At 26.6% G+C, this 19037-nt stretch overlaps 1 protein-coding gene across 2 annotated transcripts in view; it reads right to left on the bottom strand.

Annotated features, from left to right (window-relative positions):
• Positions 1–19037, bottom strand: part of LOC122502950 (oocyte zinc finger protein XlCOF7.1) — a 201563-nt gene that overhangs the window by 95904 nt on the left and 86622 nt on the right. For both annotated transcript variants that reach the window (XM_043613310.1, XM_043613309.1), the window contains exons 3-8: positions 13333–14334; positions 12979–13233; positions 8604–8936; positions 4705–4883; positions 3294–3698; positions 2542–3009 (exon numbers count right to left, since the gene is read on the bottom strand). In XM_043613310.1, the coding sequence (XP_043469245.1) occupies positions 2542–3009; positions 3294–3698; positions 4705–4883; positions 8604–8936; positions 12979–13233; positions 13333–14301 (2609 nt within the window). In that variant the 5' untranslated portion in view covers positions 14302–14334. The remainder of the gene's footprint in view (positions 1–2541; positions 3010–3293; positions 3699–4704; positions 4884–8603; positions 8937–12978; positions 13234–13332; positions 14335–19037) is intronic.

The raw sequence follows: 19037 nt of genomic DNA, 5'->3' as shown, positions 1-19037 counted from the left end.
TAACTATTAACTATTTTTATTCAACCGTTTTGAATCATCAAAATTTATTTTCATTTTGAATTTTTGAATTTTTGAAAACTGACTTCAGATTTGTATTCAACGACCCTAAAAACCCCCGAATAACTATTTTCAAGCGCATTCGTACGATTTTTAATTTTTATGTTGCCATATTGGATCCGCCATTTAAAATTTTTTTAAAATAACCAGTTTCGTATTCAGCGACCCAAAAAACCCTAGAATAACGAATTTCAAGTGAATTTATTCGATTTTTAATTTTCATGTCCTCCATATTGGATTCAACATTTTGAATTTTCAAAAACTAACCACATAGATTCGTATTCAGCAACCCTAAAAACCTCTGAGTAACGAATTTCAAGCTAATTCATTCGATTTTTAATTTTCATGTCCGCCATATTGGATCCGCCATTTTTAATTTTAAAAAAAATGACCTCAGTTTTGCCTTCAGCCACCCCAAAAACACCTGAGTAACTTTTTTTTTGAAAAAGCATATAATTTTCTCTAAAAATATTTCCATTAAAAAAATATTACATTTTTGAAAATTTTGAAAAAGTCGTCCGCCATCTTCAATTATTTGTAATCAATTTAAAAAAATTTGGTTTTACAGGGGTAGTTTCTGTAATTTTTTTATTACCCTGTGGGGAGCGTTCACAAATGATGTCATGTTTTTTTTGAGTGGGGGAGGGTGGGGTCTCTACTAAACGTGACACAATGTATTTTTCTCATGTGAAATTGCAAAAATTGCGTGACAGGGGGGAGGGGGTGGGGTCGAAAATCTCCAAAAATTGCGTGACATCATTTGTAAACGCTCCCGTGGGTGATTTTTTTGTTATTAATTTTTTTACAATATTTACTATATTTTTAAGCATTTGTAATAATCGAAGTTCAAAAAAAAAATTTTTTACAAAATTTATACCATTTTTTTAAATTTTATGATTTTTGGCCTTTTTTAAAGGACTGTATTTCAAAAATGGTAGTTTTTTTAAAAATACATGAATATATTTATTCCTATTGCTCTCCCCTTCAAAATTGAACTTGATCCATTGAGATCTAACAAAGTTACGATTTTTTAAAGTACGTGGGATGTATATGGGCAATTCCACGTGAGATTTCAGTCGACCTCTTAAAATCGGCCAAAAATATTTTTTTTTCTATTCTGTATTGAAAAAAAACAGATACGTATTTTTTTATTATTTTTTTGGAGGCCAAATTTTTGAGTTATGAATTTTCAAAATTTTCGCTTTTTAAATGTAGGTTTATTTTTAATGTCAGATAACTCAAAAAATATTGCTTCTTTTCATTTTTTGACAAGAGAAAAAAAGTTTTGTTTTTCTCTCTACTTTTGAATAATCGTAACAAAAAAAATTTTTTTTCATTTTTTATTAAAAAAATAAAAAAATTTTATAAACAAATTAATTTTTTTTAACTTTGGGTATGATAAATTTTTAATTTTCTTTTTTTAAAACATACCTGAAAATGATAAGAAGGTTTTGCAAAAAGTTTTAGAGTGGGCCTGACAATTTTGATGGGTCCAAAAAAATAATTAAGCTCTCCGTGCAGGTCGCACGCACGTGGCACAATGGGATTTTTTTACAATTTATTATTAAAAATTGTCTAGAGCCTACAAATTTTATCGGATTTTGATTATTATTGAATTTTTAGACTCTAAACAATTTTTAATAATAAATTGTAAAAAAATCCCATTGTGCCACGTGCGTGCGACCTGCACGGAGAGCTTAATTATTTTTTTGGACCCATCAAACTTGTCAGGCCCACTCTGAAACTTTTTGCAAAACCTTCTTATCATTTTCAGGTATATTTTAAAAAAAGAAAATTAAAAATTTATCATACCCAAAGTTAAAAAAAATTAATTTGTTTATAAAATTTTTTTATTTTTTTAATAAAAAATGAAAAAAAAAATTTTTTTGTTATGATTATTCAAAAGTAGAGAGAAAAACAAAACTTTTTTTCTCTTGTCAAAAAATGAAAAGAAGCAATATTTTTTGAGTTATCTGACATTAAAAATATACCTACATTTAAAAAGCGAAAATTTTGAAAATTCATAACTCAAAAATTTGGCCTCCAAAAAAATAATAAAAAAATACGTATCTGTTTTTTTTCAATACAGAATAGAAAAAAAAATATTTTTGGCCGATTTTAAGAGGTCGACTGAAATCTCACGTGGAATTACCCATATATATGTCCCACTGTCCGTTAAAGGGTTAACTCCCAGCCTAAGGCGCCCATGAGTTTAATGCGACAAAAATCTTGTCTGCCTTTGTCTCCTTGTTGATTTATATACTGTTATCATAATCAGGAAGCGAAATGGTCATGAAATTTTTAAAAATTTTCAACTTACTTAATATTGAGGCCAGGCAATGTTGTCTCAATATTGTAGTCCAATGTTTTTTGAGATTATTTAAAAATAATTCATTTTTTCCAAATACTATATATCTTACTTTAGTCTTGATATAATCAACTAATATATATTTCCAGTTTTTAAATTATGAAAAATCCACTTACTTGGTGAAGAAAGCAGAACTGCATTCAGCACACGAAAAGTTTCTTTGACGATCTGATTTTTCATGTTGAGGAATTTGCCTGCAATTTTTACGATGTGTGTTCAGGTCATTTCGTCTCAAAAAACTAAGACTGCACTTGCTGCATGGAAATGGTCGTTCGCCAGTGTGACCCCTGATGTGATTTCTCAAAGTTGTTTTCGAGTAACACTTTTTGCAGAGAGTACACTGATAATTAACCGCAGGTCTACTACTTCCGGCTTCTCCAATTTTAGGTTCAACAGGTCCCGCATGTAGCGCTTCGTGAAAAATGAATTCTGACTGCAACTCAGTTGCAAAAGGACATATGCTACATTTCCATTCGACATTGTCGTTAAAAACATTTGGAATTTCTTGCGGATTGCATTCACCTTCTTTGGTATGTCTTGAGACATCTTGAGATAGTGCAAAAATTTTAGCACATTTTGGACACCTGAACATAAAATTACATCTTTTTAATACAACTGCAAATTAAATGATTTATATTTATTTATTTAATTATGATGATGCATGTGAAAAAGTTCCCGGGAAAGAGACTCAGAAATTCCCGAGAGTGATTACAGGAATTTTTTAGTTTCCATTTTTATTTCACTCCCAGGAATTTTTTGATCCCATTCCCGGGAACATTATCATGGGGGATATCGTGTATATTAGGATGATTGACACTCAAATTTGGATCTACTTTTATAGCATAAATATTTTCTGCGAAATTCAAACCTGAAGCAAAGTTCTGGATGTAGCTCGAGAAGATGAGTTCTTAATTCTGAAAGGCTGGACAGATGTTTATTGCAATTAAGACATTCTCTAGAAATCGAGGGATTATCAGCTTTCGTCGATTTGACTATTTCTTTGTGGGCCAAAGTTCTTCGGTGCAAAATAGCTTCTTCTGTTGTCTTGAAACTCAAAGAACAAAAAGAGCAATAGTACGGAACAAGATCCATCTTTGGAACTTTATTAGGTTCTGACTTGTGAAATGTTAATTGATGTCTTTGTAGTGCCACTAATGATCTAAATACGATATCACAGAGTTGACATCTAATTCTTTTTTGGTATTCGTCAGTAGCTGTGAAATTAACCTCATGTCCAGTACTTTTTGCATGTTGGCATAATTCTATGTTATATCTGAAATAGTTGAAAAAAATTAAGTAAGAGGAAATACCCAGTGGGCATGGGAACGTCAGAAAAAGGCGTCTTTCTTTGTCCACGGAAGGTAAATTTTTAATTAAAACACGTTTTTATATTTTGCATGCTAACTTCTCTATTTATTAACTTTATATACCCAAGTAGCATGTAATATTATAGTAATATTACACTGTAATATTTCTGTAATATTACCGCCGGATTAAGTGCTCAGAAGTTGACCTTAAAGATCTTCATACCCTTTGAAGTTGAGTCAAAATTTAGCTCAAATTTGACCTATTTTTTTAACGTACAGGTCAAAAAGAGGTCCCTATGGGTCCTCCAAAGGACCGATACCCTAGGTCAGAATTTAGGTTAAATGCAACCTACTCTTTAACCTACAGACCAAAAGAGGCCCCATTGAGGCCTTCGAAGGAGTTAATACCCTAGGTCAAAATTTAGGTCAAATTTGACTTATTTCTTAACCTACAGATCAAAAGAGGCCCTATTAGTAATTTTTGATAATCAGTGACATGTTAACTGTCAAAATAAGATGTAGACAATTTTGTTTGATTACAGTGTTCTAAACATTTCTTAAATCTGACAAAATAATTATATAATCATTCAATAACTTTTGCCTTAAAAAGTTTGTCAACTTTTTGACACCTTATTCGTGTTTAGCACATCATAAACCATAAATATACATAAGATCAAACCAAAATGTTAATAAATACAAAAATTAGCATGCATAATATACAAGAGTGGGCGCTAAACGTATATGTTAAACCCAATTTAAACTCTAACCTTTCGGTGGCATGGGTTAATATTCATTAAATGGGCTGTACTTGTGTACAGGCCATTTTTTTCACATTCGTAAAGTCTAGTCTAGTGTCCTAAGAAATTGAAACTTTCCCAAAATGAGGACCACTCTAATAAACTATGAAAGTATACTATTATTATTTTCCTTTCTTAGGTTACTAAAAAAATTGATAAACAAAAGAATGATTACCTAAATGTTTGTTCGCAAGTTATGCATATTAGGCTTCTTTGTCTTGATATGACAGTAGGAATTGAACCATTCATCATAGCAATCAAATCTCGATGACAAGAACTCAAAAGATGTGACTCCATACTTGAGTTTTCATCACACCAAAAGGCACATGGAGCACATTTAAAGTTTCCATCAATCTGAAAAATATTCAAAAATGAGAAAATTTAGCCGCATTTACACTACCGGCAGTGCTGCCAAATGGTTAAAATGTCGAATCTTCAAACTTTTCTTATTAATCTTCAGAAATCTTTAAACTAGTCAAAAAAATTTCTCAATTTAAACAAAATTTTAAATTAAATAATTTTTTCTAAAATATGATAAATGAAATAAAATTTCACAAACAATTTTAAAGGAATAAATTAATATTGTTGTGTTTGAATCTGTTCGCAAATTGAAGTTAGTTTTTGTTTGCTACTCAACTTTTTTTAATAAATTTTCTTTATCAATGTTTTGAATTTTAAAACTAATGTATTGAAAATTACTAATATCTTGCAAAGTTTTTATCCAAAAATTTGAAAATAATTCGAGTCATTTGAACAATTTTATCAAACACTTTTTTAAATAATTGAATAATTGAATCTTTTCGTGAAATTTTATTAAAATTGTTATGAAAATAATTAAATCCGAGCAATGAATTTTTAATGTTTATAAAAATAATTGAATTCTTCCAAAGAATGTTTTATTAAAATTTTTGAAAATAACTTAATTCTTATCAAGAATTTTATTAAAAATTTTTTCAAATAATTTAATTGTTGCGAAAAAGAATAGTAAGTAAATTTTTTAAATTTTGAATCTGAAATTATTCAAAAATTGATGTTTATATTTGAAAATATAAAGTTTCTTAATTTGCAAAATAATAAATGGAACAGTAACATTTTGTGTAGTAATTAATAATTATTATATTTATTATTATAATCATAATAATGTAAAGAACAAAAATTATAATTTATTTTCAAAAAATGGTTTGTTAATATTATTTTAATGTTTATAAATATTTTCATTATTACTTGATATATACACAGCCTTTGAAAAATTTTCAAAAAATCTTCAAATTTTTACAATATTTCTTCAAATTCTTCAAATATCGCAGATTGCTTTAATTTTCCACAGATTTGAAGAAAAATCTTCCAATCTTGCAGCACTGTCTACAAGATCTTTCAGAAGTCATTTGGCCCAAATTTTATTTACATATTTTTTAAACAATCGTCATTTTTAATGTTTTACAAAAATTTGAATTTTAGGCTTATTTTAAAAGTCATTTTCTACAGTATGAGAATTATTTACAGGCATTAACGTGTAATTTTTTTCTTAGAAAATGCAGGTCGTCAAAGTTAGACAAAAAAAAAAAAATTCAAGAAATTCGGGCTAGTTGAAATCCTGCGCATAATTTGCGCCAATGTTGCAGGGCGCTAGATAGGCAAACTCAAAGATTGTTATTTTGAATAAAACATACTCCGGAACATGAAAAATGTTAAAACTGCAGTATGTTAATTAAAATAAAAACTAATTCTTATTGCAATAGTTTTTAGACGGGACTACATAACAGGGCGCTAGATAGGCAAACTCTAAGATTGTTATTTTGAATAAAACAAACTCCGGAACATGAAAAATGTTAAAACTCCAGTATGTGAATTAAAATGGCAAGTAATTCTTGTTACGATAGTTTTTAGACGGGACAACATAACAGGGCGCTTGATAGGAAAATTAAAAGACTGTTACTTTGAATAAATCTAACTCCGGAACATGAAAAATGTGAAAACTCCAGTATGTTAATTAAAATAAAAACTAATTCTTATTACAATAGTTTTTAGACAGGACAACATAACAGGGTGCTAGACAGGCGAAGTCAAAACTGTTATTTTAAGTAAAACAAACACCGAAACATCTAAAAACTATTGGAATAAGAATGAGTTTTATTTGAATTAACATACAGGAAAATTAACATTTTTCATTTGCCGGAGTTTGTTTTATTCAAAATAACTGTCCTTGACTTTGCCTATCTTGCGTATGTTGTGCCATCTAAAAATTATTAGAATTAGAATTAGTTTTCATTTTAATTAAAATACTAGAGTTATAACATTTTTCATGTTCCGGAGTTAGTATTATACAACATAATAGATTTTCAATTTGCCTATCTAGCGCACTGTTATATTGTCTCGTCTAAAAACTATTGGAATAAGAATTAGTTTTTATTTTAATTAACATATTGGAGTTTTAACATTTTTTATGTTCCGGAGTTAGTTTTATACATCATAATAAATGTTCAAAATGACTATCTAGCGCCCGGTTATGTTGTACCGAATAAAAATTATTTCAATTAGAATTAGTTTTTATTTTAATCAACATACTGGAGTTTTAACATTTTTCATGTGCCGGAGTTAGTTTTATTCAAAATAACAGTCTTTGAATTTGACTGTCTAGCGCCGTGTTATGTTGTCCCGTCTAAAAACTATTGTAATAAGAATTAGTTTTTATTTTAATTAACATACTGGAGTTTTAACATTTTTCATGTTCCGGAGTTTGTTTTATTCAAAATAACAATCTTAGAGTTTGCCTATCTAGCGCCCTGTTATGTTGTCCCGTCTAAAAACTATCGTAACAAGAATTACTTGCCATTTTAATTCACATACTGGAGTTTTAACATTTTTCATGTTCCGGAGTTTGTTTTATTCAAAATAACAATCTTAGAGTTTGCCTATCTAGCGCCCTGTTATGTAGTCCCGTCTAAAAACTATTGCAATAAGAATTAGTTTTTATTTTAATTAACATACTGCAGTTTTAACATTTTTCATGTTCCGGAGTATGTTTTATTCAAAATAACAATCTTTGAGTTTGCCTATCTAGCGCCCTGTTATGTTGTCCCGTCTAAAAACTATTGGAATCAGAATTAGTTTTTATTTTAATCAACATACTGGAGTTGTAACATTTTTCATGTTCCGGAGTTAGTTTTGTTTAAAATAACAGTCTTTGAATTTGCCTATCTAGCGCCCTGTTATGTTGTCCCACCCAAAAACTGTTGGAAACTTCTTCATTTGTCGTTTGAAGTAACATGTATAAGTAAAAAAAATTTTCTGGTTCCGGAACCTGATAATCGCAACATTGGCGCAAATTATGCGCAGGATTTCAACTAGCCGAAATTCGAAATAATTTTTTTCTACTAAAGCTATTCTACAAAATATATAAAACATGATATGGTGTAGATTTTTCAAGAGAATTTAATAAAAAATATGTTTGAATTTTAAAAATTATTATTCTGTTAAGATTGTTTCAAATTTTTTTAATTCTTTTGGTTCAAGTTTGACAACCTTCATTCTCTAAAAAAAAATTACACTAATGCCTATAAGTAATTATCATTTTGTACAAAATAATCTTTAAAATAAGCTTAAGATCATTACAAAGCGTTCATTATTTTAGAAGTTATTTAAATTTTTGTAGAATATTGAAAATGACGATTTTTTAAAAATATTTAAATAAAATATTCGTTAAATGACATGGATTAGGAAAGGGGAATAAATATACAATCGAAATTAAACCTTCATAAAACAGTAAAAACTTGTAAATGTTTATAGAGAAACCACATTTTATACGTAAAATCCAATTTTAAAGCTATAGTAGAACCCTAATTGAGTTTTAATTTTAAAAATTAATTTGAAAATAAAACGAGATTTTTTAAAGACTCTTTTCTTAGCGTTTAAGTCCTTTTTACAAACCTAAATCATTAAGTCACTATATAATCTTAATTATTTTAATTTTAATTTTTAATTTCCATTTATATTATATTTCTCCAATTATAATTATTATCTAATAAATAGTGTTCTACTTGTTTTATTTATTTAGGATTGAAAATTGAAATTTACCTTGCTGATAATCGACAGGTGAAAGGAAGATCGCCAATGTAATAAAAAGGTGTCTTCTGTGTTACAATAAAATTTACAGGGACTACATTGAAAAGGACATTGTCGTACAACGTTCTCCATGTTCTCCAAAAGGAATTGCTGGGCTTTTGCTCTAAAAGGGTTTGCACCTGCTACTCGGCAGTGATAATGGGAAAGTAGATGCTTTCCCATTTGTGGGCGACGCACTCGAGCGCAACACATCTCACAAGTCAAAATCTCTTTTTCCCTTTTGCGAATCTGTTTCTTGACAATCTGATGCCCGTCATTCGAATTCTCTTCATTATTTTCTCTCGGCTGTTAATAAAGTTTTCCATCAAATTCATAAACATAATAAAAAACGATACGAATCTAAAAATTAATCTAAAAAATATCTACAAAATTTAATTTAATGAATAATATTTGTTATATTTCTCTCTTAGTAATTATCATTATTATTTAGGAAATGGGACGCTTCATGGCACATCTGACTGGTCGAGAATAGATTTCGTCGCTTTGAAGTGTTCAGAATTAATCGTCCACACCTGAAGTCAGTCAATTATACTTATGCTGTCGTTTTTTTAATATGTTGACAGATTATATTTTTATATTATTTTATTTTTATATTATAATTAATTGAAAAAATGATTATTAATATTTTAAAAATTTATGGTTTCTATTTATTTACTTATTATATATAGTCAAATAATAATTTTATTATTTTTTTGCGTTGACGCGCCAAGTTTTGAAATAAGGTACAAATTATAATCATTCCTAAAAGAAAAATGCAATAAATTTTGTCCCTATATTTTCAAAGAAAAATTCGTACCTATATTGATAAAAAATTATGATTAAGAAAGAGAAATTATGCCAAATTTTTTTTTTTCTTAAAAAAATTTGGAATTTTGTAAGAAAAATTGTAATTGAAAAGTCAAAACCATGCAAAGTTTTTTTATTTTTGTTCTTTAAAAAACTTTGTTTGGCAGATCGAAATTATGGAGTTTTTTTCTTTATTCATAAAACAAATTAGAAAATTGTTAAAAAATTATTATTAAGAAATTAAGAATTTAACCCATTTTGCATATTCTCCATTCCTCAATTTTAACAATATTGTCCACAAAATTGTAATATAAGTATTTTTCGGGAGAAAACTATTTGCATAATTTCTATTTTCTAAATCATAATTTTTGTAAAAAATTCTGTTTTTTTAAAGTGAATAATTTACATTTCTATTTTCCAATTTTTAACTTTTAAACATACCTGCAAGTATTTTAGAAATAAAGGAAGAAGAAATATAAATTTTATATGTCAATCACAATTTTTTAATCGTTTTTAATAGAAAATAAAACATAATTTTTAAAAGATTTTTATAAAATAGAGGAAAAAGATTCAATTTGACAATCACATTTTTTTGCAAAATTCTTTGTTTCTTTTGTAAAAAAAATTACTGTGATTTCTAATTTTTTAATCATAATTTTTAACGAAATTATAATTTACTTTTTAAATTAAGGAAAAGCTTGCATAATTTCTATTTCATAATTACAATTTTAATAGAAAATTCTGTTATTTTCTGTTTAAAAAAGAATAAAATTGGACGATATTTATATTTTTCAATCACAATTTCTTTACCAAAATTTCCAATTTTTTTTTAGAAATTAATAAAAAAAATTTGCATAATTTTTATTTCTTCATCACAATTTTGCAACAAAATCTCAAGCATTTAAAAAAAGAGTTAAAAACTTTGCATAAATTATATTTTTGAATCACGATTTTCTAACATTACTTCTACTTTTTTTGAGAAATGAATAGAAAAAATTAGTATAATTTCTAGTTTATAATGAAAAATTTTGTAAAAATTTTATGTTTTTGTTTTGTGAGAAAAGAAATAAGATAATATTTAAAAAATATTTTAAAAATTGTCTTTTGAAATTTATAAATTTTATTTTGCAAGAATTTGTTTGAACAATTTTTAATTGTTTATTTAAAACAAGATCCGGATACAAGAAGTATTTATTTCAATTAAAAGAAAAAATTAAATTTAAAATAATTTTCAACGTCGACGACAATTATTCTTTTGTATTCAGTGTCTGTTAATGTTATAATAATGGGGTGCGTTCACGTATAACTTTCACTTTCACTAAAAAATTGTTCACTTTCAATTTCACCAAAAAAAAATTTCACTTTCGCGGGAAAAATTTTTACTTATAATTTCACCCAAAAAAGTTTCACTTTCACCTAAAAAATTCTCACTTTTAATTTTACCAACAAAATTTTAACTTTCAATTTCACAAACAGAATTTCCACTCTAAATTACACCTAAAATATTTTCACTTTCGAACAAAAAATTTTCACCTCCACTCAGAAAATTCCCACTTTAAATTTCGCCAAAAAATATTTCACTTCACTGAGAAAACTGGAGAGTCAAATTCGGAGGTTCAAAAAGTGTATGTTTTCTTTGCTTATGAAGAGAGTTAAGTAGTCCTTCTAAAATAAATTTTGAATTGGTAATGGAAATCTACTTGTATATTCTCTCCCATTATATCTGAGGGTTAAAAGTTGCGCAGAAAATGTGTACGATCTGATGCGCGCGAAATTATTTTTCTGACATTTTATGTTTTAATTTATAGGGGTTAGGTTGCCATATTTATTCATTTCGCGCCGGATAAGGAAGGGATTTCTCAAGATGGTTAATTTGTCCCTCTGTTATAAACTCATTTTCCCTCCAAGAGAAATGGCACGAATATCTGTCAATGGTGTATTTGAACATTTAGATTGTTATCCAATAGCTAACTCTCAAATATCAACGATTTGTCCCTTCAGATGTTTAGTCCAATACTCCAGTTTTCTCAGTGTTTTAATCAACAAATTTGAGGTGAAATTTTAAGTGCAAATTTTTTAATAGAAAGTGAAAGTTAAAATATTTTGAGTGAGAGTAAAAATATTTTTTATGAAATTGAAAGTGAAAAATTCTTTGGGTGAAATTGAAAATTCTTTAAGGGAAGGGACCTGTGAAATTTCAGTTCATCTAAATTTTGTTGTTTATGGGTGCTTAATGTTTTTTATAACAAATTTTGGTATTTTAAATTATAATAATGCTTCCAAAAATTAAAAAAATTAAATTTGTTAAAATTTTTTTAAATAAGTATCAAAATTTTCAAAAAATAAAAATTTGAACTGCTCTCGTAATTTTTATTAATTTTCATTGCTGATTTTTTTTATACACTTATTTCATAATTCTAAACAATCGATAGTATGGATTTTTAAAAATTTTAATTTTTTGAAAAATAAAAAATTGTAAATCAGTTAAACATTACTTTTATTCATTTTCTAGTGTAATATGATTTAAGGTACTGAAATAGAAAAAAAAAAATTTTGAAACCCCTAAAAATGGTCATTTTTGATTGGCTCAAATTTTACTAGTAATTCTTAAAAAATTCAACTACTTACATATTTTTTATTATTTTTTCTTGCCAAATGTTTTGAAGGCTTTTCTGATGATTCTGATGAATAATCAATCGTATGGATTTTAAAAAATTTTAATTTTTCAAAAAATAAAATTTTCAAAATGTTCGAAATTTTTTTTTTCAATTTTAACTATATAGAATAAATTTAGATCCTAAATAATGCCAGAAAAAAATTGGCCCCTTTTAACAACGTAATTATCGAAGGGTTGAAATTTTACCGATTCCTCCCCTTAATTAGCTGTAAAAGTGAACATTTTTTTGGGAAAATGAAAACATATTGGGTGAAATTAAAAATTTTTTGATGGATAGAGAGAATTTTTTAAAATTGATATGAAAATTTTGTGGGTTAAAGTGAAATTTCTCTGGGTGAAAGTAAAAATTTCTGCGTGAAAGTGAAAAATATTTTTAAGATATTGAAAGTGAAAATTTTGTAGGTGAATTTGGAAGTTGGGCCTATTGGGGTTCCCATCTAGTTCACAAATTTAAGCCAGTAGAAATCAAAATTGTTTAATTGCAAATATTTTGGACAATAATTGAAATTTTGAAAGACTGGTCGGCATACTTAATGAGGATCTTGAGTACTTCAAAATAATGAAATACGAACAAAATCTGTTCTCGACCAGTTGCAGCTGCAATGGAACGTCGAATGTATTAAGAAATCTTGTCTTGAATTAGTAATAAGTATATCTTTTTTTAAACAATTTTTCTAAGTAGTAAAATTTTAATTAGAATTAATTTTCGATGTATAAACATATCTAATGTTATTCATTAGTAGATATAATATTAATAACTATAGGTATTAATAATAATAGAGGAATGTAACTAAAAATATTGCGCGTTGCAAAAGTAAATATGATTTTTGAAATTTGAAAGTTAAACAAAGTTTTGATCAATACCTCTTGAAGCTTCATTTTTCGGTTGACAGATTGAGGAAATTGTACAACACCATCGATTTCCTGCATGTTTCTCCTGGCGTGAAGGTCAGAGCGCAGGTGCCTGTTGTAGAGTACGCGTGAAGCCAGATTTCTACCACAAGGACTGCACCAATATCCTGAGCTTATATCAGCACGTGCTCCGGGTACCCATTTTCCTCTAGTATGTCCCAGCGGTGGTTGGTCTATATCCATTTTGTGCTCCATCAACTCTATATCCTGGAAGCAAATAACGGAAAGAATTATTGTTATACTGAAACAGGATTGTTAATTTTCGACTACCTGGTAGAAAATTCTCAAATTTTATAAAACACTTACATCCATAGAATTACTTTCGGTAGGCTTCCACTTGCCACCAGTGTGCGACGGCGGAGGATGATGATGATGATGATTATGTTCATTTTCATCTTCATTTGTAATTTCTATATCATCTTCATGAAGATCATGTGATATGGTTTGTGATATGCTGCCTGGTTTCCACTTTCCCCCCGTGTGACTAACAGGAGGATAACTACGATCTTCATCATCTGATTCCGAGAATGATTCATCATCTTCTATATAATCTTCCCCACTCTCTTCCTCCATTTCCTCCTCCTGCTGAAAGTCGAAATCTTCAAATCTACTCAGACTCGAGTTCGAAGTGTCCTTATTGACAGGATTTACCACCAAATCAACCAAAAGGGAATCATCCAACCAACTTTGATGATCTTGGTCTAATCTTTGCGAATCATTCCGTTTACTATCCAGCTGCTTAGAAATTACACTCTCCAATGAATCTTGTTTTCCATGAAACTCAGATGCTTCTATTTTTCCTGAGGAAACCAGGCATATTTTGACGGAAGTTGATGGTTTACTGGTTGAGACTATATCGGGAAATCCGACCAATGACGGAATTCCAAGATGATCTGTCGGATCATCAAGATCAGTTACGACTGGCAGAAGATTGTGTAATTTATCCTTTGAAGAGTCTTCCGGACTTTTGTCCTTTTGATTCTTCTTTTTACGATCCTCATTTCTTCCGGATTTTCTTGAACGATCACTTGAAGTCATTCGACGTGAATTTGATTTCGAACTGCTTTGTAGCTCCAGAGAACTGAAGAAAGCGTCAGCGTTTAAAATTTCTGGATAGGATACTGTCGTTGGAGTTGCAGGTGCATCATGTGATTCTGTTTTAACACGACATCCGGATTGTCGGTGACGAACGTAATTCTCCAAACCATGGATTGTGGAATTGCACTTAATGCAAAAGTGTGTGTCGTCATCGTCATCATCGTATGCCTCCATCATTTACTTTTCGAAGAAAATATTACTGTCCCTTTTCTGAAAAGAAAATACATTTATTTTATTATACGCATATTCTTCAAAACATTCAAATTCAAACATTTTTAAAATTCAACAACTTAAGAATATTATTATTAAACATGAAGATATCAATCACTCCGAGTCTTCGACACTCGGAGTAATTGATATCTTCATATTTTATAAAAATTTTAATTTCCATAAAATTTTTCAAAAAAAAGTTAAATTATATTTAAAAAAATGTACCTAATAAAATTCGTTGTAAGAATACAATTATTTTCATAAATAATAAAATTCTTCACAGGATTTCAATTATTTTTAATACAATTTTTAATAAATTTCTCGAAAATTGAAATTAAATTCAAAAATTATTTGTAAGAATTAAATTACATTTCACAAATAATGAAATTCTTGGCTGAAATTCAAAAATTTTCAAAATTTCCTATTTTAATAAAAGTTCTCAAAAGAATTTAATTATTAAAAGAAAATGTAATAAAATTCGTTGCAAAAATTCAATTATTTTTACAAATAATACAATTTTTCACATGAATTCAATTATTTAAAAAAAAATTGATAAAATTTGTTGTAAGAATTCCATTATTTTCATAAATAATTATAAAATTTTCCTGAGAATTTCAATTACTTATAATACAATTTAAAGAAAATTCCAAGAAAAATGGAATTATTTTCTTAAATTTTTTGCAAGAATTTAGTTACATTTCACGAATATAATGAAATTCTTCATCGAAATTCAAATATTTTCAAAATCTACTATTTTAATAAAAATTCTCAAAAGAATTCAATTATTTTCATAAATAATAAGATCCTTTGCTTAATTTCAATTATTTAAAAAAAAAATTTGAAAAAATTCATTGCAAGAATTCAATTACTTTCATAAATTAATAAAATTTTTCACACGATTTCAATTATTTTTAATACAATTTTAAGTAAATTCTTCGAAAAATGTACCTAACTATTTTCAATAATTTTATAAAAATTCTTCGAAAGAATTCAGTTATTAATTATTTTTAAAAATTCATGCTTTAATGCTTTTAATATTCAATTATTATCTAAAATTTTAACTGATATTCATTTTTAAAACAATTTTTATTGAAAAATTCTACGAGAATTCAATTATTTAAATAGAAAAATGAATAATTTATTAAATAAATGAATGTTTCTCGAAATTTGAATTATCATAAAGAATTTTATCGACAAATTTGAATTTTTTCGAGGAATTTTAATAAAATTTTCAAGAATAATTAAATTTTTTGAGAAATTCAATTGAAATTATATTAAAAATAATTAAAATTCTATGAGTTTTATTATTCATGAAAATAATTAAATTTTTGTTTAAAAATGTTATTATTTATGACAATAATTGAATTATTGCGAAGAAATTTATAAAAAATTTGTAAATAGTTGAATTCCTGTAAAATTTTTATTATTTATGAAAATAATGTAATGTTTGCTTAGAATTTTATCAACATTTTTTTTAACTAATTGAATTCTTTTAGTAATTTTAATTAAAGTAAAGTAAATATTAAAAATCATTAAATTGAGGAAAGTTTTTAAAAATAATTGAAATTTCACAAAGAATTTTATTAAAATTTTTGAACATAATTGAATTTCATTTTTTGGAAATTCTGCCTTCAAATTCGTAATCAGCGGACCCGAAAACCCCCGAGTAACAAATATTATGCGAATTTGATCAATTTAAAAAAAAAATGTCCGCCATATTGGATCCGCCATGTTGAATTTTGAAAATTTTGAGAATCTGATTTCAGATTCATAATCAGGGATCCCAAAACCTACCCGAATAACAAGTTTCAACAAACTCCACCAGCTGTGTTTCCCTGGGGCACGAAAGGGTTAAGCTCAGAGGGATCCGTGAAATTTTAAACCATCTAAATTAATTTTATTTATGGGTGGTCAATTTTTTTCTCACAATTTTGAATTATGAAAATTTTAATATATTTTTTGAAAAATTATTATAACAACAATAATTAATTAGTTAATACTTTTTTTTAAGTAAAATTCAAAATTTTCAAAACTGAAATTTGAACTTATTTTGTAATTTTGATTATTTTTTAATGTCCATTTCTTTATGCGTTTTTTTCATTCTTCTAAACTAAAAACAATCAACTATATAAATTTACAGAAATTTAAATTTTTTCAAAAAATTATTTTTTTGAAGAAAAAAAAATTGTACAACAATTAAAAGTTACTTTTAATTATTTTCAAAATTTTATTTTTTGAAAAAATTTTAAAAATAATCAAAAGTAATTTTTTTCAAAAAGTAATAAAAGATCCTAAATAAATTCAGGAATAATTCTTGAACAAAATTTTCCCGTGCAGAAAGAATCTTTTTACTTATCCATATAAATTTTAATTGATTCAAAAGTAAAGAAGCCAGATCATGTCACCGCTTTAAATACGTTAAAATTTTAACTGATTTAGATTCAGAGAGAATATTTTATTCTATAAAAGGACTAATATTACTCTAAATTTCTTCACTATAGAACAATACTTTTAGGGGTAGTACACATTGGCCGCAGTACAACCCGAGGTCGAGGAGAAAGCAAAGGGCTTGTAACATTTAAAAGTTCAAAAATTATCATATATAGTGCAAAATTATTTCGACTTATCCTTTTTTGAATAAATTGAAATGATTCATTACACCCTGGTCTCCCCTATAAGTGCGCACGATTTAGTGGCGAATCATAAATCGCCCCTTTGAATGCATCTCCTTTTAAACTACGTCACGCTATTTTGGAACCATTTTGGACCTAGCTCTCCCCTTACGACACCTTCTGTTACATACGAATGGTCCTATTTTCCAAACAAATATATAGCTTTTTTCATTTATTTCAGTATTGCATATAAAAAAGTTTCTAAAAGATAGTTTAGACAAAATTTGCGAAAATCTTCATGAAACACATTTTCTATATACATTTTTTAGGAATAATATGAGAAGAGAATATACGAAAAGGTTCTCAACCAATTTTTAACAGCTTTTTTAGGGTAATTTCTCCCAAAAGACACTTGTGTGTGTGTGTGTGTGATGCAGGTTTTAAATTAAGGTGTTATATAAAAATACGAGTACTTTTTTTGAAGGGATTATGTAAAAATGGATGTTCTTACAGTATAACAGTGAACTAGTGGGGTTCATACCGCATTTTGTCCTTTTGTTCCAAGAACTCTTAGCGTCGCGTTGCATTGTGTATTGTGGCAGCTGGAAATAATTTATGCACAAATTATCTTATGAAAAGTATATGGTAAATGGCAAAAATTGAATAAAAATAATATTATAAATAATAACGTCACTTTAATGACGAAGAGTTCAGTAAATAATTCAATTGATTTTAGAATATAATTTTAGTTAAAGAATTAATTATAATTATATTACTGTAATAAAAATTTTGGGTTATTTTTAGTCCCATTTATGTAATTTTCTAAAAGAAGGAATACGGTTGTGTCATTACATAATTAGGGTTTTTTAATGAAAAATTTGGATTCTTTGGCCTAAACCTTAGGGTTGCTACACAACCTAGAAACCTGGAAAACCTGAAAATGTCAGGGGATTTTATAAACCTTAAAAAAACCTGGAAAAGTCAGGGAATTTTGATCGAAATCGTAGAAAATTGTTCTTTTCTAAAGTTATTGTGTTTATTCTTGAAATCTAATTTCACTTAAATATTTCAAAATTAATTCAATTTTAAAAAAATTGAGTTTACAATTTTCATAAGTAAATGAATTTCAAAAGATTTAAATTTAAAATTTTTTAAAATTGGAATTTTAAATGAATTTAATTCGAAACATAAAAAAACTTAGATTTAAAAAAAAAATTTTAAACTAAAATTCTTCTGAAATTAGTTAAACTTTTTATTATATATTTTACTAGTTTTAGTAAAAATAATGGATTTATAGAAGAATTTTAGTTGAAAACACTAAAAAAAAATTGAATTTTGAAGCAATTAGAAATGATTACAGAAGTTCAATTATTTTCAAAAGTAGTAAAATTCTTTTCAGAAATTTAATTATTTTCAAAAATTTTAATAAAATTCTTGGCAAAATTTTAATTGATTTTAAAAACTTTTCTCAAATTAATGATTTTTAATATTTACTTTACTTTAATTAAAATTACTAAAAGAATTCAATTAGAGAAAAAAAAATTTAATAAAATTCTACGCAAACATTTAATTATTTTCATAAATAATAACATTTTTTAGAGGGATTCAATTATTTTTATAAATAATAAAACTCAATGCTGAATTAAAATTATTTTTAATAAAATTTTAATGGAATTCCTCAAAAAATGTTATTATTCCTTAAAATTTTATTAAAATTTATCAAAGGAATTCAATTATCTTAAAAAGCTTTGCTACAATTTATTTATTAGAATTCAAGTATTATTTTCAATAAATTTTTAATTAAATTTCTATAAAGAATAAAATTATTTTAAAAAATTTGAATGAAATTCTTTGCGTAACAATTCAATTTTTTTCAAAATAATTTCAATAAAATTCTTCACAGAAATCCAATTATGTTTCAAAATTAACAAATATTCTCGTCAAAATTTCAATTATCTTTATGAATAATAGAATTTTTCTCCAAAATTCAATTATTTTCAAAACTTTTAATAAAATTCTTGGCAAAATTTCAATTATTTTTAATACAATTTTCATCAAAATTTTTCGAATAATGCAATTATTCTTAAAAAT

Source organism: Leptopilina heterotoma, unplaced genomic scaffold, assembly GCF_015476425.1.
Source record: "Leptopilina heterotoma isolate Lh14 unplaced genomic scaffold, ASM1547642v1 Lhet_24, whole genome shotgun sequence".
Taxonomy (NCBI): Eukaryota; Metazoa; Arthropoda; class Insecta; order Hymenoptera; family Figitidae; genus Leptopilina; species Leptopilina heterotoma.
Note: the sequence above shows the minus strand (reverse complement) of the source record. Positions and strands in the feature narration are given on the sequence as shown.